Source organism: Protopterus annectens, chromosome 6.part0, assembly GCF_019279795.1.
Source record: "Protopterus annectens isolate FY-2018-M chromosome 6.part0, PAN1.0, whole genome shotgun sequence".
Classification (NCBI taxonomy): Eukaryota; Metazoa; Chordata; order Ceratodontiformes; family Protopteridae; genus Protopterus; species Protopterus annectens.
Genome location: NC_056737.1, coordinates 630,962,877 through 630,989,650, shown reverse-complemented (window position 1 = coordinate 630,989,650; position 26,774 = coordinate 630,962,877). Strand labels below are relative to the sequence as shown.

The window sequence follows — 26,774 nt, the reverse complement described above, 5'->3', positions numbered from 1 at the left end:
GGTAAGTCTCCAAAGACTACAGCTGTAGATGCTTGAGACTAGGTCAAGGCTGTCCAGCACTCTATGCATTTTTGGAGTGACTTGCAGAACATACAAACTAGACCATTGTTTCTAATGGCTGTAGAAGTCTTCACTACGTAACTGTGCAATTGTGGTTTCCACAGTTGAGCCCTTTGACATAATGGGTAATATGGCAAAATGAATAGGGGTAACTTAATTTTTGGAATTTATATAGGCCAACAGCACTCGCTGTAGAATATTGGCATCAATTTACCAGGAAATTGACTAGGCATAGGTGCCCTCTTTGGTGGAGGCATGGGAAGAGCAAGTTTGAGCGTTAACAGTAGTGATGGAATAGTAACTTGGTTGTGCTAATTAACTATAGATGTACAGCTTTAGAAATACTAAAGTGAGGTATGTTAAAAGTGGGTAAGCAGGTTGTGATTTCCATACTTTAAAGGAAAGTGAAAGGTGTTTTCTGAGTTTCTCTGACAAGGGCAAGGGACTAAGTCATAAGTGTAACTCCTGTTTTATAGCTACACTATTGGAATACTGACCTAGCAGCCCTTTGTGATTTGTAGATAGTAAGCAGTTTGACCTGTGACAAAAGGGTATGGTTTTGGTGTAGGGGTCTATTTGTGGATGGGGTATGGATGTTTTGAGTTGAGGGATGGTGAAGCTCAAGCCAGTCAAGTGTTGAAGTAGTGGGTCTAGTAGGTTTGTTGCAAGCAAATTCAGCAACTTTGTTATAGTACTGACTTTGTACTAAGTGAGGCTTGAAGGCTGGTTGTGATAGGGGCTCCATATAGATGAAGGGGTCATAGACTAATTAGCAACCAATCTAAGAAATTTCTTTACCCCATTTAGGGTGCTTAGTGCTTGCTTGATGGGTTTTCATGAGACTGTTAAGCAAATCTAATGCAAGATGGTCTTAAATTGTTATACCAGGTAGATTTGTATGTGGGCTAACTTTGAAATAGAATTTTTTTTTGTGTAGCAGGTGATGACTCTTAGCCAACCTTCAACAGTTAAAGGCCTGAGTAATTCTCTGAAGATGTATTAAAGTAGTCAGAAATGCATGTTAAGGCTGAATAATTGGTGTATTATAAGGGCAGGTTGCTGAGACAATTTATGTAAACTGTTGAATAATTGAGGAGAGGGCTGAGGATGGAGCCCAGTGGCCTACCGTATACTGGAAGGAAGTGCAGGAGGAAGTGGAGATCTATTTCAACCAGCACAGAGTTTGTGTGAGGGAAGATGGCTGGAAAGAGTTCTTGAGGGGTAGGTCAAAAGCTTTATCAAGAGACTACACTTGCTTGTCTGGCTTTTAATCCTAAGGCTGTGGTAGTATTATGCATGGGTTTAAACCATGCCATGTGGGGGGCATGAGTTATTCCTGAACATTTTAAGTTTTCTCAAGCTTTTGACAGTGAATATGGCAATGGGTCTGAAATTGGATAAGGTTCCCCTCTGTTAAAAGGGAGATGAGGAATCCTTTTTCCTTGGAGAAGGAACAATTTCACTAATCTGAGACTGGGTATGGAACTGGCAGCCAGCTTGAGGTATTCTGCTGGGAGATCTGAAGGACAACAGGGTTTCAGTTTTAAGTTTGTAGAAGATTGGAATGTCTTGGTGAAATGGGTTTTTACGGAGTGCATGTACAGGTCATTGGAGAAAAATCTAAGGACTTTAATGCTTTCTATAGAAATGTTAAATCAAGCAGCTATTTTGGAGAGTTTGGGACATGATTAGAAATGGTCTTCCAATGCTAAAAATCTGGTTTGTCTTAAGTGGGGGGAAAATCTGATTTTTAATGTCTGCAAAATTCTTGGTATGGGGAGATCTATACTCCCCATTTCCAAGCTCATGTGTACATTGGGTGCTTGCTTTTACTTTGAGTGGATAACCAGACTATTTAGGGCTTTGGTAAAATGCCTACTTGTCATGAGGAGTGGTTGAGGAATTTGGAGTGATAAACCAATTACTCAGTTTGTTTTAAATTGACTGGGAGTGTCCAGCTGTGCTTTTGTCCTCTTTCAATGGAGGCCTGGAGAAAACCTCCAAAGATTTACAATGCAATAAAAGCAGCAATACATATGCATTTCAATAAAGTGGCAATACAGAATTTTGGTAGTAAAAAGCTAAATGTATATTTACAGATGACAGTAATATATAAAACAAAATAAGTTGTATGTTTTGGTTTAGAGTGGAGTAAATATAAGGTATTGTATGCAGAGTAGCAGAAACTTAAAAAGGCTACATGAATTTCACGGAGCAGAGTATAAAAAGCTTTGGAAGTTGCATAGGATGAAGTAGTTAAGTTTGACTCGGACCTCCAACTGTCCCAAATTACTCTTTTTACCGAGTTGGGGTCCAAATGAAGGGGTTCCACAATTCCAGAGTGGCACCCCATTTCAGATTTCTTTTGTTTTTAATTTTTGCCCTGTCTGAGCAAACGTCCTCACATGTGCAATGACATCAGCACTACCAGCCAGTCGGAACTGACCTCAAGGAGCTCACGTCATTTCCAGCTGGCTGCGAGCAGGCAGGAAGTACTTTGAATTGTTGCCGCTGAGTAGAATGCTAGCTTTGCTGCTTTTGAACAGAAACGTGGGAACTAGGGCAGTGCTTTTGAACTGTTGCCGAGAGTGCAGGCTTTGCGGTTTCCGACAAACTGCTGACTTTGGTGCTGCCTACCTTTTCGGACAGAATGCTGTTGAGGGACTTTGCTTCTGCTGTATTGCTGCTGCCACTGCTGAGTCGAGAGAATAGGGACTTAAAGCTGCTGCCATTTCGTATATTGCCTAGGTAAGGAGCAAAGGGGGTGTTGCTGCTGCTGAGCTGAGAATAGGGACTTAAAATCTGGGGCCTTGTCATATATTGACTAGGTAAGGAACATGTGTGCATTTTCTCAATACTCTGCCATTGTGCCATGTTTCTCTGTTATAGTTATAAATTCTATTAGTGCCATTAACCAAAAGATTTGTAGTTAATTGGTTTAGGCCTTTGCAATTCTGTCTTGCCATGTTTCTTTTCTTAGCTGGTTTTATGTATTAGGAAAGCATGTAATGGCAATAAGCCTTCTATTAGTGAAGAGATCACAATCAAGGCATCCAGCCATTCATCCATTTTTTTCAAAGCTCTTGCTAATTTACAAGAGCACAGATGCCAACATGTATCCAAGAAACTAGTGAAACAAGGCATTGGAACTAATTTTGGACACAAGGCTCCACTCTAAGACTGAATGCACACTGCCAGTCGTTCACACACTACATGCATACCTCTTAAGCAATTCAGGAAAATGGGGTTAACAAAGTACCAGCCAAAAGTCTTCCCACTGCAGTTTAGATCCACTTATAGCTGTACTAGAAATAAAATGAGATTATTATAGACCAAAGTGAATGCTACACTATGTGCATCAGTCATGAGTGGAAACTTGTGATTTCAGTAGTCCTGTGAAAGATCAGCTGCCTAATGCCTGCTCATGGTTCCATATTAATATATCTATTTCTTCTGGAGGTGCCTAACTTGACCATTCCTACTATGATGCCTCACATAATTCTCTGTTTAACTTGTTCAATTGCAACAGCAACTCTTACACACTTTCCTTTTTTCTTCAGTTCTCTTTTGGTGTTATATCAGTAGTACTGGGAGAAATGACTGCATCCATAAAAATGCCATCACTGTAAAATGCAGTACAGTAACTGACCTTTTGTATTTATGTAGCTTAATGTTTAATAGGATGTTAATTGTATTTACTGATTGCAACTTTTACCGTGTGAAATTCCCCCATGTAATGCACCTGGTGGCTAGAGGTGTTTAAGCTCAAACCCTGTACTTTTTGGTGCAGGGTAAAGAAAGTCCCTAGCCACCACCATTTCTTAGCTTTGGCCAGATTTGTGGGGGGTTTTTTGAGCGATGGTGAATTTGTATTCCCCCATTATTGGCGCTGTTGCTTGTCCAGGTTTTTTGTGCTAAGAGGTTGAGAGCTATGGTGAGAAGTGAGAACTGAAATCACTAAATGATGGCCATTAAGTTTCAGTCTTCTATCGTTTAAACTGCTGATTTAGCATAGTGGTATATTACACTGAGTGTAGTGTATAGTGTTCTGGGTTCAAAACTTGCCAGTAACATGCATGGTGGTGACATTTTATTCTAGCAACTTTCCAAAATTTATACATGTAATGTTTAAAATGTGTCCCTGGTTTTTGACCTTTTGCCCCCCCCCCCCCAAAATAAAAAAATTTAAAATAAGTGAGAAGCTGTGCCAGATGCCTATGGCTTGTACTACTGTCATTCTGTTTATAGTTTGGGTGTGGAAGTAGACTTATAATGGAAATTTTCTGAATTGGGCAGTCTTGTAATTATTGGTTCATCCTTGCCTACACTACAGCCTACTGGAAAAATGTTCATTCAAACAATACATTTAAAATGTGCTCTAACAAGTGTGCTATATATATATATATATATATATATATATATATATATATATATATATATATATATATATGTATATATATATATATATATATATATATATATATATATATATATATATATATATATATATAAAAAAACACATTAATGTTTCTTGTGTGCAAGGGGCCAGTGATTTGAAAACTGCCCAAAGGTAAACTGTATCCACCACTGGCCAGATGCATTTATTATTATTATTTTTACATTTGTTGACCGGGCTAGTCTGGCTGGATACATGTCCATTTTCAGCAGAGGTCTGAGGAGAAAAGCTCCACTATGTACTAGTACAAACATAACAAGGTACATCAAAAAAAAAGCACAATAGGATACAGTATTATAGGCATGTAAGAGAGCTAAAATAGCTTGGTAATAGTATAGAAGCAAATACAATAGAATATAGTCAAAACAGTGAGGATTCCTAGAATCCTAATTCTAATTAGAATTAGATTCCATTTTCTTTAGATGTGGTGCACAAAGAGTTTCAAGGGCAGAGAAGTTTTAATGCAAAGTCTATTCTTTGTGAGACCGTATTGATTTGTTTATCAGATGTCTGTTGGTGTTTGTGCATTGATGTGCTGCAAAATGTAAAAGTAAAATCCAGATAATCATTGTAGAAGTAAAGCAGTATGCACAGTGTTTTATAGTAAATGGGGTGAAATAGCCACGTAATGGGACATGGCTGCAGGGGGACTCTGGTGCCATATTTTGGTTGCCTATTCAGTTTGTGTTCAAAAGTTGGTATCCCACAATTCCACGAGTGGGTGGTATCTAATTATCTAATTATGTATGCAAATTAGATGTTAATCGGCATACAGATTTGTACCCATTTTTCATGGCCCTTGTCCAGATTTTTGATTCCAGGTTGAGAGGTACTTTGACTGTGTATTATGAAAGGCAGGTAATCGCGGAGTGCGAGCAGGACCAGTGTGGTCTTTGGTTGCTAGCTTAAATTGTTTGGGGTGAGTCGGGGACCTTATTTCTAGTGGGAGCCTGTTCCATGCAATAGAGGGATGGTAGCTAGTTGCACCCTGTCTGATTTTGGTTTATGGATTTTTAGTAGATCTTGGGGGGTGGGTTGACCTAAAGTCTGGTAGGAGAGTAGTCTGATGAGTGAAGATGGACTTCAGCAGAAATCAAGCTGATAAACTGTGGATATATAAAGACTACAATAAATCATTTCAAACTTTTTCCCACCTTTAATGTGACCTATAACCTGTGCAATTCAATTGGAAAAACAAATCTGCTGGGGGGGGTGTTAGAAACTAAATTTCAGTAAGCTGGTTGCATAAGTGTGCACACCCTTAAACTAATACTTCAAAGCGCCTTTTGATTTAATTACAGCATTCAGTCTTGGGTACACCTGCCATCAATTAGAGACTTTACTCCCAAATAAAGTTCAGCTGTCCTAGTAGAATTTTCCTGACAGTTGCCTGCTACAGCAAAAGCCATGATTTCCACAGCATTGTGTATATCATAGAACATTGAAGACTGAAAGTGGAGAAAATATGGGACAACTGTGACGTTGCGAAGAACTGAAAGTCCCTCCAAAATTGATGAAAAGGAAAGACTAAACTGGTCAGGGAGGCTGCCAAGAGACCTACAGTGACTGGCAAGTATTTTGTGTACTACTCTACTATCTCCATATGTCTGGACTATGGGGCAGGGTTGCAAGATGGAAGACAGGGTTGCAAGATGGAAGACTTGTACAGAAAGACATCCAGTCCTGGCTAAAATTTGCAAAAAAATATACATAATCTCCGAAAGCATGTTGGAAAATTAGTCCCAGACCAAGGTTGACTTTTTTTTTTTTTTGGCCACAATTCCAAAAGGTACATTTGGCACAAACACTTCACACACCATCCCCACAGTGAAGCATGGTGGCAGCAGTATTATGCTTTGATGCTTTTCCTCAGCTGGAGCTGGGGCTTGGGAATTATGACTAGTTCCAAATACCAGTCACTTTTGGCCCAAAACCTTCAGGCATCTACTAGAAAGCGAAGATGAGATGTCGCCTTTCAGCATGACAATGACCCCAAGCACACATGCAGATCAACAAAAGAACGCCTTTACTAGAAGAAAATTAAAGGTTTGGAATAGCCCAGCCAGAGCCCAGACCTAAATAAAATAGAAAATCTGTGGGGTGACCTGAAGAGGGCTGTGCACAAGAGATGCTCTTGCAATCTGACAGATTTGAAGCGCTTTTGCAAGGAAGAGTAGGCAAATTTTGCAAAGTAAGTTGTGCCTTGCTGAGACTCCTACCCAAGAAGACTGCTGTAATTCAATCAAAAGGTACTTCAACAAAGTATTTAAGGGTGTGCACACTTGTGCAGCCAGCTTATTGTACTTTGGGGGGGGGGTGGAATTAGTTTTTAATTGAATTGTGCAGGTTATAGGAAAGGTGGAAAGTTTTTAAACTATTTCTCATTTTTTATATTGCAAATTTTTTTTTTTTAAATCCATTGTAGGATGGAGAGACTGAGATTTGTTTGAGCTGCAAATCTAGCTACTTTTTAGGTTTATTTCTAATTTGGTAAGTAGGGAGGAGGAGTTCCAATTTGAGTATTGGGGACAATAGGTTAAGCATGGTAGAAGGTAGGCATAGTGAAGAGAAATCCTAGCTTCAGTAGTTATGAATTTTGTTCCTGTACATAGTCCTAGCTTTTGGTGGGGTTTTTGATGCAATTGTTAAATGTGAAGATACTTTAGTTGGCCATCAGTGGTAATGCCAAGGAGTTTTGTGCTAGTTTCCTACTTCTAATGTGGCTTGCAGATTTAGGTGAAAAGTAGTAATTTTGCTTGCTTAGGTTGAGGATTAGCAGATTAGTGAGCCATGTCTCTATGGAGTTGAAATATGTCTGGGTATTAGTTCTAAGGGGGAATTTGCAGGAGTTAAGGACTGTATTGTCCCATGTTAGAATGAGGACTAGGAGTAGTGTGAGCTGGTGAAGATATTTGAGTAGAGGTTCAAGAATGGAACCTTGGGGGAACTCCATTTCTTACTGAGTGCAGAGTCCCATCACCATGATTGTAGCCTACATGGAGGTGGCTAGAGAAGCTGTATCTGAGAAGTTTAGGTCTAAAAGTTTACAAAGTAGTGAGACTGTCAAATGCCTTGGAATGGTAAATGAATAGACTGGATAGGAGTTTTGATCGTCCTTTAGCCAGGGCCTAAGGTGTTTAATGTTAGAGCTGTGGTTGTACTATTGCATGGGACGGAATTTTTTTCTTAAGAGATTGATAACTTGTGTACATTTTCTCAAGGATTTTGGAGAGGGGAGAGGATAGCGAGGGGTCTGAAATGATTTCTGAAGTTGCCTCCTTTTGTTAATAGGAAGAGTGTAAACTGTTTCTAGATGGAAGGAACTTTACTCTCTCGAGATGGAGTGATTGCTGCACTCCCTTGCTATGGACTACAATCTGGAGAAAGGAATATATTGTCTGATACAGAGCATGGTTTGACCTTTTGAGAGTTCTGATACTGTCCGTGGAGACAGGTTTGAGTTTACACCCCTCTCCCACTATCTTTGTATAGGGAGGTGTGAAGTGTTGGAGGGGGGTTGGGTTAAATAGTTTGGAAGTAGGTGTTTGAAGGTATTGGCAGTTCAAGTTACTTGTCAGGGCATGGTTTAAAGTTTGGTTACCTAGATGTAGTATTTGGTTTATAGCATTCCAGAATTTTTTGAATCAGATTTTAATGTTTTTGGGGATTACAAATACTTTAGGTCAGTTTGGTTTATACCCACGTTTTCTATGCCCCATCTCTGGATTTCATAAGGGTACGGGTGGTTTTAATTAACCAGGGTGACATGTTTGCCTTTAATCTAACTTTTCTCAGTGGGCCTAGAGAATTTTAAAATATTTAGGAAAGTTCAGTTGAAGGCATTTACTGCTTGAGTGGTAGCAGTCAGGAAATTTCAGTTAATTGGAGAGAGGGTTTTAAATGTCTGGGTTAAAGGTTGAAAGTTTGCAGCAGATAAACCATTGTGGCTTGGATGTGGGTGATGTATCATAGCACTTTTTGCACTTGTTTTATATACAAGTGGTCACTTGGCATCCGGTAGAGTTTTGGGGTTATGGTATTTGCTGGGCTTAGAAACAAGTATCCAATCTATCAAGGAGCTTGAATGAGTTGTTAGGGTAGGCTTGAGATTTGTGTAAATCCATTGAGGTTTGTTGAGGGTTTGGACTTCTAAGGTTATGCCAGTTAATGTTTACATCACCAAGAAGGATAGTTTTTTGGGGAGAGATGACCTTATACTTTCCAATAAGGTGGATGTCCCCTGGTGCCATGTGTATGGCTACTATTGTGATGTTGGTAGTCATTGGGTTTTGAAGTTTGCTATTAGTATTTCAGCAGGTGTAAAGGAGGGAATTTGTCCTTTAGGCAGCACCTCCACATTTTTTTTAAGCTATCTTGGTGTAGTATATTGTAACCTGGTGGAAGAATGCGTCTCGTTTGTTTAAGCCAATTTTCTGTGATAGATATCTGGAGTATGAAGAGAGAAACCAGCATGAAACTGGCTTAATTTGAGCATACTTCAGAGTATTGATTATTATAGGAGATTTTCTTTTTTGGTATGGATGGTTGATTAGAACTGTGGTTTTTTTGTGGGGTGTTTAATAGGGGGTAGGACCAGGGCTTGGGGGGTGTATCACTTGACGAGTCCTTTAAGTCGAGCTTTCACTTTTTGTGGGTAGTTGTGTAATTTTGTTTTCAACTATGGTTGAAAGGAAGTTTTTTATTTTGGGGAGTTTTCTATTCATTGGAAGGATAGATGCAGAGATGTGATTATGTTTAGGAGCAGTGCAGGTAGAAGTATGCCGGGAATATAAAGTCTGGCGTGTTTGAAGGAGTAAAGGGCTTTAATAATGTGAATTGGTTGTTTGGGGAGGAGTTTTAAGGCAGCAAGTTTGTAGTGCTAGTGTGAAACAGGAAGGGGCAGAGTGGCTGGGAGGGACCTGTGGCTAGGTATAAAGGAAATGATACAGGAGGTGGGTGGGGAGCAAAATGAGCCTGAGCTCACGGAGAGTGAACTGAGCAGGTACTACACCTGGTACTAAGTCTGCCAGTACAATCCAATGTCTGAGGAAGATGAACAGCCAGATTTGAGGGTCAAATAGACCAGCTAGAATCAGTCTTATTTCATTTTTTTTTTTTTTTTTTTTTTACTATTTAAAAAGGAATGGAATATGGTATATGCGAGTATCCAGTGAAGCTCTGGTAGAAAAGCAAAGTCAAAAGATGGTGCCTTTACATCAGGTCTTTTGATTCCTCTGTAAGCATGAGTGGGAGGGAGGTGTGCAGGTTCAAGGTGGGGGAGGGAGATGGACACAAAGTAATAAAAGGTTGTGAGCCAGAAAAACTGGACTAGGCCAGCTGCTAAGAAAAATCAAGGAAACCAAGCTCCATTCCAGGTCAGTGTAGTGCAGTGTCTTCCTAATAACTAATCTTATGCTGCTAATCTAGTAGTGTGGAAAGGACCACCCCTTCTATAGGGGAAAACAATGGGCTGCAGGTACATAGGTAAGCCTTTTTCCAAGAGAAAGTTGGGTAATTGACCTAGGAGTACAATAGGAAGAGCAAATGGGGGGGGGGGACTGGAAATGATGCTTCTGACAATTCTGATTCTAATAGTTTTGCATATTTTACACCAAGCAAAACTACTTCCTTATCCATGCTGCTCTCTGCACAATGAGCATGTAATTGTAGATCTCGACAAATCCTGAAATTCTAGTCTAGTAAAACATTTTTTCTGCAGTCTATAAAATGTAGTAACTAAATGTATGTGATTTCCTTAAGTGGTGGTAGACTGTCAACTGCTAAATATGCCTTGACCTGTATAAAGCAAGCAAAGATTGACAATACTTTCAGTTAAAAATTTTTTTTTTTTTTTTTGAGCAGCATGCTTCTTGGATTCATTGGCTACTCTGGGTCTTGCTGCATATGGCTATGGAATAAGATACGAGTACGGAATCTTCAATCAGAAGATCAAAGATGGATGGCAGGTACAGTGTTTCTTGGTAAACTTTTTTTTAAGGCCATACCACCACCTGCTATGTACAATCCCCTGTTTTAAGTAGCCCATTGTAGAACTTCTAAGTTAACTTTGTGCTGCAGTAACCAGAAGCTTCATTGACAAGACCGACATGCTTGCCATTGTTCATGCCATTCAAGCAATTTAATTGCAATGGGAAGGACACCAGCTCTGTTTTTAAATCCTAAAGCACTTTAGGTTTTGGATGAGGCCATGAACCATGTGACATCTGATGCCTGTCTGATTATAATGGCATATTGAAGGGTGCCAAAACTTGTCAATGAAACTGCTTGTAGCTGATCCAATACTGAGCTATTATGCCACTACAGGTTTTAGTAACTTGACTCCTTGATGCATTTGTGGAGTAACTTGTTTCTGAACTTAAAACATAGGAGAAACTCTCATCCTGTCAGCTGTAAAAGCTGGCATCTTAGTGCAGACGCACCAGACTCTATCCTTGGATGTTACTGAACTCTAGATCAAACCCATTCCACCCCTCTTACACTAAATTTGAGTAGGAGAAGGGGGCACTGTCTAGCACCTTGAATCTTATGGAGAATCCCTGAATTATGCTTTTCACCCATCTGCTAGAACTGTCTAACCCCAGTGGATTTGTTTGGAAATACTTGTGATAATAGACTTGGGATTTAATATGCTTCCCTTTGGGAAGTGGCTAGTGGAGGCCGAATACAAATGTGTACCAGCTACAATTAAACTGGGTGTCACCTTTCTCAGAGCAACCTCAACAACCGTGGCTCACCCCTCCACAGCAATTTGATCCATTGTCTGGCTGGTCTTTGAGACTCTTCATACTGCCCACATTAAGTAAAATTGCCATGTGCTTCCTCAGCTTGCCAGATGTTAAAAACCTACAGGATACTTTCAACACAATTCCAGCATGGAGAACTACAGTTCTCTCTAGTTGAATACTATGCATTTGTGTGGAAGCCATCTAAACTGGGCACTCACACATTTGGTTTTAGTTTAAACTGTCCAGTAGCTGACATCCTTGGTACTAAGCCCCAATTCAAAAACTTTGACACCTGACTGGGTCTAGTCTTGTTGCAAAAACTGAAGTGCAGTAGTATAAATGAAAGTTCTACAGTGTTTTTCCATAGTTGCCCCATAGAAGAGTTTACTTCATGAAGACTCCAATGGCTGTTCTTGCAAATGTAGTCCATCTACTGGTTTGGCATTTCACCCTAGAATAGTCTAAAGGCTTTCATTTCATACCCTCCCTACATCTGAAACTTGCACCTCTTGCAGGAAGGTGTTCAATAAGAACCCACAAGTCTCGGCACCCTAACCATGCCTGATCCTATACTTCAGAAGACCATTGTACTAATGGGATCTGCCAAGACACTGGGACTAGTCCTTTCAGTCAAACAAAGTGTGGTTTCAGAAGTAGAAATTGATCCGTTCTTTACTATTTATGTACCACATAGAGCAGGGCATGTTGGGAGGGGATTTAGGATTTATGTACCACATAGAGCAGGGCATGTTGGGAGGGGATTTAGGATTTAATGTGTTCTGCAGGGCATGTTGGGAGGGGATTTAGGATTTAATGTTTCTGCAGAACAAGCTGAGGGGGGTTTTGCATTTCTAATTTACCTTTGCCCCACTGTACTGGGACAAACACTTTCTGAAAACAGTGTATGGTTTTTCATGCAAAAGATTAGAGCTGGACATGGGTAGCACAGGACAACATACCACTTGAGCATTTTTTACATTAATGCATGGTTTCATTTATTCCAAATCGCTAAAACTATATACACCAGCATTCCCCCTAAAATTAGGCTTATACTAGTGTATTTGTGCAGACTTCCCAAACACTTCAGTTTGGGGGAATGAGTACACTGTCAAGCTTTCCTTGTACTTGTGGCAAACCCTGCCACCCATGCAAACTAAGACCTCTACTGATAACTGGTAATGGGTTAATAGTTTCAATATATGAAGAAGTCTGGATAGCAAAATGGCAATCTCCTGTCTACTGTAGATTTAATCCTGTGTGGTAAAACTTATCCCTTGAGATGCAAGGGATGCATTAAAACTTGCATTGTTCCATATTCTATAATCTAGGCAGCATTACATAAATTCATTTTTTTTCCTGCCTTCTCTTAAACCCCATTCCTTCTCCAAAATGTTCTGTATGTATTCCCATGTGTTTTTTTTTTTCTTTAATTTACTCAAGATCCCGCCTCCTTTTTTACCTCTTCAATAGTTGCTACTTTAGTCTGTTTCCATTTTCTGTTAATTGTGGCTTTTTTTTGGGGGGGGGGGGGGCTGGGATACAGGGTCTGAATTGACCAAGTGTAGTAAAGCCTAAAGTTTAATTCTAGTGGCTGCCAAACAATTTCTTAGTTGTACACACCAATGGTTGTGTACAGAGTGAATTTATAAAGTCTACCAACCCATTACATTCCCAAAACGTATGTTCTGTTGCCTTTCTCCTCATTAGCCATCTACCTCGAAAAATTTCTTTAGTTGGGGTAACAAACATTTTGAATATTCTAGACTTTGTTGCATATTTGGGAGCCACACCTCCCTTTATTGGGAAGATTAGAAATGGCTTATTGTCCAGTACTTTAGGCCCCTACTAATTATCCCTTTTAAAAGCTGCTTCAGTTTATAGATTCAGTTTAAAAACAGCCAGAGCATGCCTTTCATTTAGGATTCCTGTATCCCCTTACCTTTCAGTGTACTCCAAGGTAATCGCTAGCCTATGATCCAGATGTCTTGGTCTCTTATTTTTATTACCTTTACTTCCCTATTTTGTTCTTGATACCTTGGTTATTTGCCAGCTTCCTCCAGTAAATTCCAGCCCTCTCCTCTGTACTCCCAAAATGCTGTCATCCCTATTGGCAAAATCTCATTTCTCCATGTGTTGGCTTAGTGTTTTATTTTTTGATTTTTATGAAAATTAAAATCCTGACTTGAGGATCTGGGTCCAAATTCCCACTTTTCCTTTTAATTACCGTGCTTAATATCCTTTTCCACTTTGAACTATGCTTGCTTCTGTGTACAATAACATCTGTCTACCCGATTTGAAAATGTATTTTAAAGCTAATCTAAAGCTCCTTGTTCAGTTAGATCAACCCATCCCACTTTACTCTTGCCCTCTTGCCCCCAAATCAAATCCTTCAACTCTTAAAAAAAAAAGTCAAATTTCTATGAAGAAAATGGCAGAACTGTAAAACTAAAGGAACTTACATTTTTAGTGCTTGCATCTTTCTCTTCATAAGCCACAAACCTTCCAGTCAGTTTTTGTATTATCCTTAACTACCATAATCTTAATCCATGCTCCCAAAGACTTCACTTCATCATATTTCCATAAATATAGGTATTTCTGGACCAGTTCATTGGTGGGTATGTAGTTTACAGCTTTAGTCTTTGCGTATCTCTTTAGATTATATCTTTTTTTGACAAAATTGACACCAGTGTTGAACATCAAAACAGTTTTTGGTACAAAATTTGAAAATATCTTACCATAACAATTGTATCCTTTGTCCATTTTTCTTTGCCAGTGGCTTTTCTTATAAAAGTAAAAGGAGAAATGGGACACCCCAGGCTTCTTTCACAGAAGCCCCTACTAATTTGCCTCCATTCCCCACATATATCTGGGATATAAACACATAAATTGCCTTGCTCAAAAATCAAAGCTTACTCTGCATAAATATCTATGCACAGCAGTATTTTTCTTACTGTGCTGCTTCTGCACCAGCATTATTCTAATGTCAAATATTTGCCTCCCCTCCACAAATCCACATTGATCCATATCAACCGAATACCTATATTGTTAATGTAAGTTGGAGGCTGTCGCCAAACTCTCATGGATGCGTCATTTATCCCAGAAAAATGTGGCTGCCTGACTTACCTACCCACTGCTTCCCTGTCTGCCCCATGCATTCCCCACTCTGTAGCCAGTACCCAGGACACCAATTATACAATACCAATAAAAACCCCTTTTCGGCAGTGTAAGTAGAGGAAAGGGCTGTCCTTGCCTTGCCTGGACTGCTGGAGACTTGGTGCTTTCATATACATATGCCCAGGCACCGTTACTTTAGACAGGTGTTCTGTCATAATGGGTACATTCTGACATGTATTTTAATACAGAAAAGTCTTGTACGTGCTGCTCCTTGAGCACTTCAGTGGGATGATGCTCTACTAGAGGCCTTTAACTCTCCAATCCGAATACTGTGTGAAGTCTAGTTGAACTCTGCTTCAGGAGCCCAAAGCCGCAAGAACCACCCTACAGATCTTTGGACACCATCCTATTAGTTTCAAGAGCTACACATTTTAGGCCACTTTAATTAAAGCTTTATCCATGGCAACCCCTGCTGGCTTTCATGATTTTTAAAGAACCCTAACTGGTCATAAGTTCAAATAGAATTGGCAGGTTGCAGTCCTCCCTTTGAGCACCAAAGGGCGCACACACTGCCAATCAGTAACAGGAGAAACGTACACCCTCACAAGCCAGTCTGGGAAAGTTCTCATCTGCTCTGGTAGGCAACTATTGACCCTATACATATTCTTTCCTTGACCAACTTATGTCAGTTATCCTACTGGAGTTGCTCAAATTTTAGTGGCTCTAAAGTGCTCTTCTGAATAGAGGGGTATAGTAAGTTGGACAGTGCAAGACTGATCAGTTTTGAAATGCATTACACAGCAGATCATGCTGATATTGTGCAGAAGTAGTTTGGCAAGCTTTCTTAGACTTCTATGCATTGCTTAAGCTGTTGTATGATTTGTCAATATTGCAAATCATGCATGAACAATGTGCTGTAGACTAACAATTGCATGACAGTACTGGTTTCACTTTTATGCAGGGAAATTCGGAAGTGAACTTGGAATAATTCCACTTGCAGATTATCAGGTTAACAGACAGGTTTACAGAATGGTTTTGTGCTTGGTTTGAGTAGCCCTTGAAAGAGGTAAGTAATGCTTTTTGCTCAAATCTTTGTAAAATTAAGCAGGCTGTTACATTGTATAAATTAAGTTCTGCCAGCAATTGGCATTTTACTTGAATTTATAACCCACTTGTCCAGCAGACCAGTTTACACTGGCCTGGTAAAAGGAAAAGTTGATGAGCTAGAACCCAAAGGTCCTAGGTCAGTGGGGAACCCCCAAAAGCATAGGTGCATTGTAGTAATGCTTAAATTATGCATATCTATTTGTCACTTGATTAGTTCTAATTGCAGGAACTCCCACTCGCTACTAGTTGGCATGACAGGAAATCTCAGCAACATTTCCATTTCCTGTAGGCTGGCAATTACCCTAGATTACTCAATTCCCATTAGCTGTCCAGTACAAATGGTCATTGGCATAGTTTGCTCTGCATACCACTTGCAACATGACCTGTATTTTACATAGACTGCGTCTTGCAAGCAAAGGCTACCAGCAGAAATCTTTAAGCACAAAGTATGGTGATAACTGCTCATAAAATAGCCTCTAACAAATTGAGCACACTTTGTAATAGTGAAACATTGTAATGTAGTCAAACACTTTCAATTTCTGAAGTGTGCTAGCCATAAATGTAGAACAGTAATCAAATGGTGGCATTTGCCACATCTTGGAGAATAATCCTCCCGTTTAGCTGCATCTGTTAGCAGCAACCAGAGAAGAAAGGTTTGACCTAAAAAAAAAAAAAAAAAAACTCCTTTCAGCAGGAATCCAGTAAACCACTGACCTGAACCCAATGCCCTTACCATTAGGATGAGTGCATTTGCCTCTAGTCACCCCATACTTCTATAGTAAACTTTCCTTAGGCATTCCATAAACAACCCAACTCTGAACTGTCAGTTTTAGCCAATTTCTATTAATTGCCACCAAAATGCAGAAAGGGGCTACCAAGAGCAGGTGCTGAGTATAGTCTACTACCTGTAGACAGGTGTGACAGCATAATTCAGTGTACATAGGCACAGCCAGTAACATGTACCTGTACTGGAGGTCAGAATAAGCAAGTATGTTGCACCTCAAATGAAGCCCATGGTTAAACAGTAAAAGGACAAGATAGGATGATAAACCAAGGCAAAGCAGCATTAACTGACACTTCACTAAAAAGGCTGTCTTTCAGGTCAGCCAGTGCAGTCTCCTTACCAAATCTGTATGCTTGCCAAGCCTGGATGCTTGGCACAATGATGGGTGTAGTCATTAACTCCATGAGCACTAATTGAAGTATAGGGTCAGGGGTGGGGAAAAATGGTTGAAGTTAACACACTACTTTGCAGAGTACATGATGCTTAAAATGAGCTGCAGCAAAATCCAAACTTGTCTGTAGACGCTGCTCTGCATCATTGGTAAAGTTGTAGAGTCTACTAATTAAGTAGGAGTAAAAGGCTAGTCTGCCACATCCAAGCATGCGTCCTTGATCTACTTGCTTACTAGAGGGGCACAGAGCAGGCAGTGGTATCCCGATTTTCTGGTCTTCAGTTACTGAAGAATCTGGGAATTCCCAAGCTGCATCCCAAAAAATACTAGGGGCACAAGACAGCAAAACTGATGGTAAAATGTGCCTAAAGAGTACTTAAGTGCTTCCAGTATTGCATGAAACGAGTGTACAGAACAATTGAGCACATGTAAAAAGACCAGATATGCTTGGGAGACACTTTGATCCTATGTTCACAAGGTGCAGTCACCAGAAGCCAGTGATGCCTTCTGGTGACTACACTACAGGTGTAGTCAGTGAATTTGAGCAAGCTGCCCTTTACACACCCACTGCAATAGCTAGTGCTACATAAGCAGAAGGCTGAAGGAGGATCTAGGGTTAAGGCTGTGTAGACAAATAGTCACAGGATCCTGACCAATCCAAGGGTGCCTGCATCTTTCCTCTGCAGCAAATGAGGTCTAGGAAAATGAGTCCTAAGCAACTGACTAGGTTTAGTCTGCCTCCCTGAATAAGTGAAGAGCAAATTTCATCTGACTTGTTCCTGTAGCAGACTGGGTAGTTCATTCCATTTTTGTGAGCTTGTAAAAGACTGGCATAGCCAACCTTGGATATAGTGTTCTTCACCCTACCTCCAGAAATTTGATTCCCTTCGAGGGTGTAGAAATCCCTCAGTCGGCATTTTGTAGATGGGACACTCAGAAAATGTGTTGCAATATCTGAAGAAACAAAAAAAGATGCTGTGGACACAGTAGCAAAGGATCCACTTCAAGAAAAGGTGGGCTAGCCCAGAGCAACAAGCTACTGTTTCTCCTAAAACTGTAAGCTAACAATGGCATTGCCTTCCTCTGAAGGTTACCAAGAATGCTGGTCCTAAACTCCTGTGCCAGGCTTTGGACGAAAGGACTAGGTATAAATTAGACCATACCAGTCTGCAGTGTCCTACACTGAGGCACTGTACGAGCACATCCACTCATGCATGAATCTTGCCATCCCAAAGAACAAAGATGCTCTCAAACAAAAAAAAGGAAGCCAGTCTGGTGGTCCAATGCCATAAACTTTACAACAAAAGGAAGAAACTCTAAGAGGAAAATCCCACGTTGCAAAAAAATTCCTTTACCACCCTCTAAAGCTGTGATCCCTCGTAAAATCCTCCAAAGCTAGTTATGAAAACAAATTGCCAAAGATTCCAAAGACTACCACAAGGCATTCTGTAACTGTCAATCTAAATGGCAATGTTCAGTTCTGCTCAGTGTTGCAACAGAATGGCATTAAATATACTGATCACAAGGATATTGCCAATATCCTGGCAGATTCAGTGCCAACTTCACCCCTAAATGGCCCATCTCAATACCAGAAGATTGCCAAATTCCAGTAACTGCCACACGAAAAAAAAATGCTCTCTCCAAAGCAAAGAATACAGCATCCATGGGACCAGATGACATCCTAGGCTGTGTACTACATGAACTACAAAATGAGCTGGCACCTCGTGTCATGTTTAATCATACCCTCAACTCAGGCTTCATGCCCACTGAGTGGTGCACAGCTATAGTTATCCCACTCCACAAGGGGGGAATCCAACTTGGATCCCAGGAACTACCACCATATCTGTCTGACGAGCCTGATCTGCAAGGCCATGGAATGTGTTATAATGGAATTTATAACCAAGGCTATTGGCAACCTTCAAAACACTGGACCTGCCCAGTTTGGGTTCGTGAAGGGCCATCTTGTCTCCTGAACCTGATTGACTTCTATGAATCAGTCAACAGAGCTGTGGATGAGGGTAAGGCAGTCCACACAGCCTATCTGGACCTTGCCAAGGCCTTTGACACCATCCCCTACTCTGGAATCCTAGATATACTTACTAAGCTGTGCATTAATCTCAGTCACTCAATGGGTTGCCAACTGGCTTACCGACAGAACCCTGCCCCCCCCCCCGTAAAAGTAGCTGACTCCAAATCCAGCTCCAGACGGGTGGAGGACCTTGGGGTTCAGTCCTGGGACCGCTCTTGTTTGGCATCTACTTCTCTGAAGTACAGGCCAACACTAAGGGACTCTGGCTAACCAAGTTTGCAGTTCTCTACAAAAGGGCCTTACAGAAACAGATGCTTGGTGCCAGAGCCATGGGCTCAAGCTCAATGCCAAGAAATGTATAGTTATCCCCTTTGGGGAAACCTGTACCAGTGAATTACCACATAGGTGGCAGTACACTAAACAGTGTGATAAGAGACTTGGGGGACATAGGTGGACAGTGGTCTCTCCTTCAATAACCACATTGCCGCAATAGTCAGGAAATCCTATGTGGCACACCTAATCACTAATGGCTTTTCAGCCAGAAAAAAGGTCATTGTCACACTGTACTCATCTCTCATTAGACCCATTAGAGTACAGTGCCCCATTAGGTACATACAAAATGGGGCACTGTACTCTAAAGACATCTGCAACAATGGTAAAGGCCGCACTAAAAAAAAAAATCACAGGCCTAAAGCAGATGCCCTATGCTGACCACCTTAAACTCCAGCTATTGTCGCATATAGTCTACTCCAGTGATCTCTGCTTAACATACAAGGCCATGGCAAACCCAGAGCGGTTAGGCATGGTACTCTTAAAAGAAATCCCAATCCCTCAGCCACATGCTAAAGGGATCTAAACCTTTTTGTGAGAAACAGCTGGAGGGATATGTTCCTGACCCAGAGACCGCCCCAGACTCTGGAATTGACTGTCCATACATGTCAAGCAGAGTGCCTCCTTAGCCCTCTTCAAAAAGAACCTTGATTATTGGATGGGAGAGAGGAAATTCACCCTGGGGATCACGTCAGTCGCCCTGCTAGACAGGGGTCCAGGGAAGTAAATGTGGGAAGAAATAGCCAGGGAATTATGGCTATGATTGTAAAGGTGCTAGGGCTGATAGCCTAGTACCAACCTATGAACCTATATATTGGGGCTTACGATTGGGCAGAACACTTCAAAGCCAAGTGAATGTCTGGTGTCTCTGGAACAATACAATAAGCAGCAACAAGCGAGCTTGAATTGTAGTAGACTGAGATTACTTGCTTTTATGCTGGAGGGAACAATACAATAAGCAACAAGCTAGCTTGAATTGTAGTAGACTGGCCCAAGCTTGGCAAGCCTGCACCCAGAAGCCTGAATTAGTCGACTGGCCCAAGCTTTACTGAGGTGGTGGCATTTCCTTGCAGACTCTTTTTGCATACAGCCTATTCAGTTCAACTCCAGCCAAAACAATGGTTTAAAGTAATCTGTCTTTTATTAAATACTAAAAGTAAGAATTTAAGATTACACCTTGAAAAATGGGTTAATGGTGGCTACTATGTAGACATGCCTACTATAAACAATTTGAATTTAGGACTGTAGTAGTTCTAGCTATTTCAGTTCTCATGAATAGAGAAAAAGCAGTGAAATGTTTTGGACATTTCTCATGACAGGCCAACACCCATTACCTTGATATTGACCCTGACTGGAAGTCTGGCTAAAGCACACTTGAATAGGTTTATAGTTTGTATTCTGACTAAAAGTCCAGCTGCTTGACAAGTCTAACATGTCTGTTCAGGTTGAGTGGGAAAGATGGTATGGTTGGCTTCTGTGTACATTTTTCATAATGGGGGGGGGGTGGCTGAAGTTGATATCTAAAGGGATATTCAGCTGAGATCTGTTAAGGTTCTGATTGTCTTTGCTTCACAGTTTCAGATGCTCAGCTGCTGAATGCTCTAAAATTCCTAACAATGTCCTGCTGTTGCCACCCACACCGCTTTGGAAGCAGTTGTAGAATTGGACTAAAGCTCACTTGGGTATTTACTCTTACAACAAGCTATCATTTTGAAATATGGCAAACATTGTCTACACCAAGTTGATTAGTGGACTAAACTGAAGCCAGTTCTATAAAACAAGCTTCTTGCAATCGTTAAATATGAGCTGCCAGAAGTCTTACTCCTGGGAGTTTGCCAGCAAGTACTCCAGTAATTCAGATTTACCATCTCCCTTTCAGAGGAAGGAGATGCAGGTGTGCTTTTTCTCTTTTTTAAAAAAAAAAAAAAAAAAAAAAAAAAACTAGTATCTCTTCTCTTCCCCACCCATTTCAACTGGTATCAAGGCTGGGATGGGAGTTTCTTCTCCCTCACTTCCTTTGAAAATTGTTTTAGTCCAGTAGGGTTACCTTTAGAAAAACATGAAAATGTGCCCAATCAAGAGCAATTTGCTATGAACAAGACCTACCTTTTACATAGGGTTAGCAGTGTACTTTTTGACTAAAGGAGAGAGTCTGGAGACCCACTTCTCTTGGAAGTATCTTTGTGCAGGCCAAACTCCTGCATTAGTATTGCAAGAACTCCACTTCCTCCAGACTTTACTACAGCCGCGTACTCTTACCAAATGGTAATCGCATGTTGGGAATCGCCATAAAAGCTTTTAAAAATTCTGCATACTTTTTAGTAATGTCAACTTTAGTTCAGTTTAAACAAATCTGTAGTTTAAGGACCTAAAAAGGTCTGAACATAAGTTCAACTTCATAATGGTTCCTAACATCAAGCACACTCTTCAGAACACCCAAGGCACCTGCAAACCTGTATGGTTTCACAAAACAGACACTTATAGGAAGTAACTTTGAGCAGTAATGTTTTGACCACCCCACATTTTGTACAATGCCCTCAACTCTAGCAATCTCGCAACCAGAGAAGAGAACAAAGATCACACAGCGAGTCACTGCTGGGGCATGTGAAATGGTACAAAGCTGCAGACTGTGCTGTTGGAGAGAATACCATGAATGTAAACCTTGTGAAACTTTATAATTATTGTGGCTTCAGTAACTTTCCAGGGCTGGAACTGTAGTGTACCATCCTTCAATGGAGGATTCAATGTGCCAGCCACCAGAGACTGGGTTCCACTGAAATGGCTAGTTTACAGCTACTATTGAGTGACTAATGGCTAGTTTACAGCTACTATTGAGTGACTGGATTGTTGCTACAGAATAGGTACATCGCAAAGTTGGGATTCAGTGAAGCATGCACAAGTAAATTGCATTTGATTTTAGTCCTGTGTTTTTTCTGGATGCACTGTCCTTGGCCGAAATTGATTACCCCCTGTTTAAGAATTGCTTACTGGTTTATCCTTGTCTGGATGTTTAGCAGAGCATTAAAAGCAGTGCGTCTCTAGCTGTACATCCAGTCATGTGGGGTTAACTTTTTATTGGTACTGTAAAAGCTGTCTGTAGCTTTGGGTACAACTTTGTTTGGGGCGTCACTGGAAAGAACCCTTGTCAGAAGGGTTACCAACAATTTCTTCTGGAGTAGAAGAAACACCTGCAAACTTTACTGCCTGTGTGAAGACTTTGAGCAAAGGGGGGGATGGCTGAAAATTGCAGTACCTGATCTGCTAATTGAAGTGGTGTCGGGGGGTGTGTGTGTGTGTGTGTGTGTGTGTGTGTGTGTGTGTGTGTGTGTGTGTGTGTGTGTGTGTGTGTGTGTGTGTGTCGGGGTGTGTGTGTGTGTGTGTGTGGGTGTGTGTGTGTGTGTGTGTGTGGGTGTGTGTGTGTGTGTGTGTGTGTGTGTGTGTGTGTGTGTGTGTGTGTGTGTGTGTGTGTGTGTGTGTGTGTGTGTGTGTGTGTGTGTGTGTGTGTGTGTGGTGTGTGTGTGTGTGTGTGTGTGTGTGTGTGTGTGTGTGTGTGTGTGTGTGTGTGTGTGTGTGTGTGTGTGTGTCGGGGTGTGTGTGTGTGTGTGTGTCGGGTGTGTGTGTGTGTGTGTGTCGGGGTGTGTGTGTGTCGGGGTGTGTGTGTGTGTGTGTGTCGGGGTGTGTGTGTGTGTGTGTGTGTGTGTGTGTGTGTGTGTGTGTGTGTGTGTGTGAGAAAATTGACTTGGCAGCAAGCACAACTATCTGCTAATTCATCAGCCGAGACTAAAAGGGCTGAACCATGTCCCATGCTGCAATCACAGCTGAAGCCTTGACATTCAGCCATGGCCACTCGAGATGGAAGTGGGAAAGAAACTTCATGAATCCTCAGGGAAGTGAGCAGACAACTGAGTTTGGAAACTAAACTGCCACAACATTGCCTGCTAGCCCTGTCCCCTTCAGTTTGCAGCTACTGATGGGTGACCAAGCCTTGCAGACTTTAGAAGTTGCCCAGTTTAGCACTTGCAGTGTCAATCATGGTTGCTAGAGCAACATGAGCTACCACAAAGACTCTAAAACACTCGCCATACTTTTTTTAGCTGATATAAAGGCTTGTGGTGGACAAGCCCCCCTTGCACCCTCCAGTGTGCATTTGTGGGAGACCCATAATTTTTCTTCCTGTACAGCAATTGCTGTGGAGAACGCTACAGTTCAAAGTTTCAATTGGCAACTTTCTGTTCCATTTGCAAAACGCAAATCATTCTGGGTATGCAATGCAACCTTTTTATACAATCTTGCTGCAGACACAACTGTCTCCTGTCTAACTATAGTTTAGTTACACAATTGAGATTTTTATTGAGCTTAATTTTACTATGCTGGCTTTTAGTCAGCTATTGCCTAAACTAAATGCACTATTGACAGATGACCACAAACTCCCAACACCTGTTGCATTACAAGACCACAAACTTTCCTATTATACTGCAATCAAACCTCCATTTTAGAACTTTGCTGGAACCCATCATTTGGCTGTATATCTTGCTACAATTTCATATTCAGTATTCTGTCTTGGTTCACATTGGAGCCCATTCGTCAACTGCCGGAGACTGCATCCTGACCTTTTTGCCTACATTGAATGTCTCTGCAGCCAATAAGGGTTGGCACAGAAATGTAAATGGCAAACTTCAGAACATTCAGATCTCTACAATGGTGGTAGATTCTAGGTCTTGCAGGCACTAACTAAGTTTACAAAATATGACTCTCTAACCTCAAGCTACACGGTTACTATGACTTTTCAGCTCATCTGAGCTTTCATATGACAGTTCTGGTTTGAAATTTGGAGTAGTGCAAGTGTCAGTCTCAACATTGCAGTTGCTTATCATACAAGCTTTATTAAATAGCTTGTATGTAACATGGTTTTGAAACTAAATATTGACGAGATATACTAGATGCTTGGAGGTGTCTGGGAAGTAACAAAGTACTTGGGAGGCAGCACTGGGCTGGAAGCTTAATTTTAGCACTTGCTATTGCCTGTTTCCTAGCGGAGCAAGTGTTTAGCTGGTGTCCATGTGGACAAAGCTACAGGTGGTCAGTGTTCCCACAACAGGTACTGTAATATCATTGTACTGGTGCCCATTGTTTGCTGTCCTGTCTCTTCAGAGTCCACTTCAGGCTTTAGAGGTGCATGCTAATCTGAAGTAAACGCTGCTAATATAATGTCCATGTCTTAAGACGCATCCATTCTGTTTCACTCACTAGCCCAAGCCTACTGCAGCAGCATCAAGCCTGTGTAGTCCACTGCTGTACCAAAAAACAGTTGTCATAAATGACTACCAGTCATCCTGCCTTTTCAGCCAGTATCTTACACTCAATCCAGACACTAATTGTGGGGCCACAAACTCAATTTATTGTTTCCTTTATCAGTTTAATTGTGCTAGGCAGAAGTACTCTGGCTAGGACTTCATTTGCTTAATTCACTTGATGCCTAGCAAAACCCACCTGTGAGGCTTAATTTGCCTGGTAGTGCATATCTTTGGTAGTGCATATCTCTTTGGTAGTGCATATCTCTTTGGTAGTGCATATCTCTTTGGTAGTGCATATCTCTTTGGTAGTGCATATCTCTTTGGTAGTGCATATCTCTTTGGTAGTGCATATCTCTTTGGTAGTGCATATCTCTTTGGTCTGATCAACTGAAAGTCCAGTATGCTGCAGTAGTGAAAAGCCTACTCAAGTCCTTTGCATACAGTAAGACTACCACAAAAGGTACAGGGACATGCAGGTCTTACCATTGCCTCTGCACAATGTTAAAGTTAAAGCTAAAAAGTAGGCTGCTTAAACAGGACAGCCTAAAGCTAGAAATCTGGCTTGGTTACTTGGGACTCCCTGTCCTCTACCAGTCTGGACGGCCGGCCATGAGTTTTCCCAGCCACTAGAATTCAGGAGGTTACAGGACCCTCCTACCCTGAGCTATCCAAAATAGACTTGTAACTGCTTAAGCTGAAATCAGTAGTCTCTGGTAGTTTACCTTTTGAAATGCAGATCCAATGTTAAGGGCAGAAAATCCCTGGTCAGATGCTGCTGATGCATTGACTGACTCCACGAAATGGCAATCATTTTAGGGAGTCCAGCAAGAGAACAGGAGATGTACCTCTCTGCTTCACAAAGAATGGACTGAACCTGTACTAGCAAAAACATTCGCTGTAGTGCCTTCCAATTGGACAGTCAAGTTTGCAAACATCAAGGCAGCTCTAAACTGTTAAAATGTTGCAATGGAACACTTTAGTACCTGTGCATATTCTCCAGGTAGAACGATTCTGGGGATTGGCACCTAGAACCTGGTTCAGGACCACTAGCAGTGGCAGGGATATGAGGAATTTTGCTTATTGATATTGCAAATATTCCTTCAAAAGTCCAGCAATCTCTCAACCAGAGAAGAGAACAAAGATCACAGTGAGTCGCTGCTGGGGCATAACTCTTAAAGGTGTTCACATGACTGCATGTATTGGCAAAGTATGCATGACTAAACTACCTTTTCAATAGAGTAAAAATCTTAATACTAGCAATTGACTATACCTGGATTTTTTTTCTCTGATCTGCACATTAATTTAATAATTCAAATTGCAAATAAGCTATTATAAAATGCCCCCCCCCCCCCCCAATTAATCCAAAATGTGCACGCTGATTGGTTAGCGTGCACATTGTAGTAATGGAAAAAGCATGTTTGATTTAAAGTTTTTTTTTTTTTTTTTGTTGACAGCAATGGAGAATGGAAGAGCTCAGTTGCTGTTATCTCACTGTTAAATGAGTTTAACATGGGGATCTTAAAAAGAAAAAGCTTCCTTTCTCCATTGCTGTTTTTAAAGCTGTCTTGCTATGTTAAACTCTTAACATGACAGCTTTTTTAAAAAAAAAAAAAAAAGATCTCAATTGCTTTTTTTGATATCTGTTAACTCCTGACATACACCTTTTAAAAAGCAACGGAGATCTTTATCAGTTGCTTCCAAACACAGCTCTGATGTACTGCATAACCATACGCATGCGTGCCGCAGAATACTGGACAGCTGCAGAAGGGCAGCAAGGAGGCATTCTACAATGCCATTATTTAAAAAAAGTAGTTTTTTTCCTCAAATTCATTGTATGTATAATAGCAATAACCCATGCCTGGGTATGGGTAATGCTGGATTTACCCACTTTTCTGTTTAGCCACTTGGGCTTCACCCTCATGACCAAAACACCAACCATGGGTAAATCATTATCCCCAGCCAGGCATGGGTTATTGCTTAACATGAGTTTCAGTGTCTTCTCTTAACAATTAAGTTACAGATCTTTATGCCCCCAGGAGGGTGGCAAACCAAGCCAACCACACTTCTGTCATGAAGTCAGATCCTGCAACTTTTCGAAATAAGTTGCGTATAAAAAAAAAAATAGAATTTAAGATGTGGTGAAGTTCTATTAAATACATTTGCTGCAACTTGAACACACCAGGTATTTTTAACTCTGCTTACAAATTATCTACTCAGAAGTGTAGGGAGTAGGCTAGTGGATGCAAGGCAATATGCTATGTAACATGTGCTTTGGTCCTGGTTTGTCATATCTGGATTGATTCCAAAATGTCTTCTACATGGAATGAATTGACTTCAGTGGTTCTCAAAGCTTACTACCAAGGGACCATGGCAAACTAGTTACCCTTTTGCAAGAAGCTGAACTTCCACAAGTACAGTTAACTAGCAAAGCTGATCCTTGCTAAATGGCACATTTATCGGACG

The 26,774-nt window shown here is 40.9% G+C and overlaps 1 protein-coding gene across 1 annotated transcript in view; it reads left to right on the top strand.

Moving 5' to 3' along the window:
• Positions 1–26,774, top strand: part of PYGL (glycogen phosphorylase L) — a 292,076-nt gene that overhangs the window by 24,328 nt on the left and 240,974 nt on the right. The window contains exon 4 of the mRNA XM_044074307.1: positions 10,379–10,482. Within this exon, the coding sequence (XP_043930242.1) occupies positions 10,379–10,482 (104 nt within the window). The remainder of the gene's footprint in view (positions 1–10,378; positions 10,483–26,774) is intronic.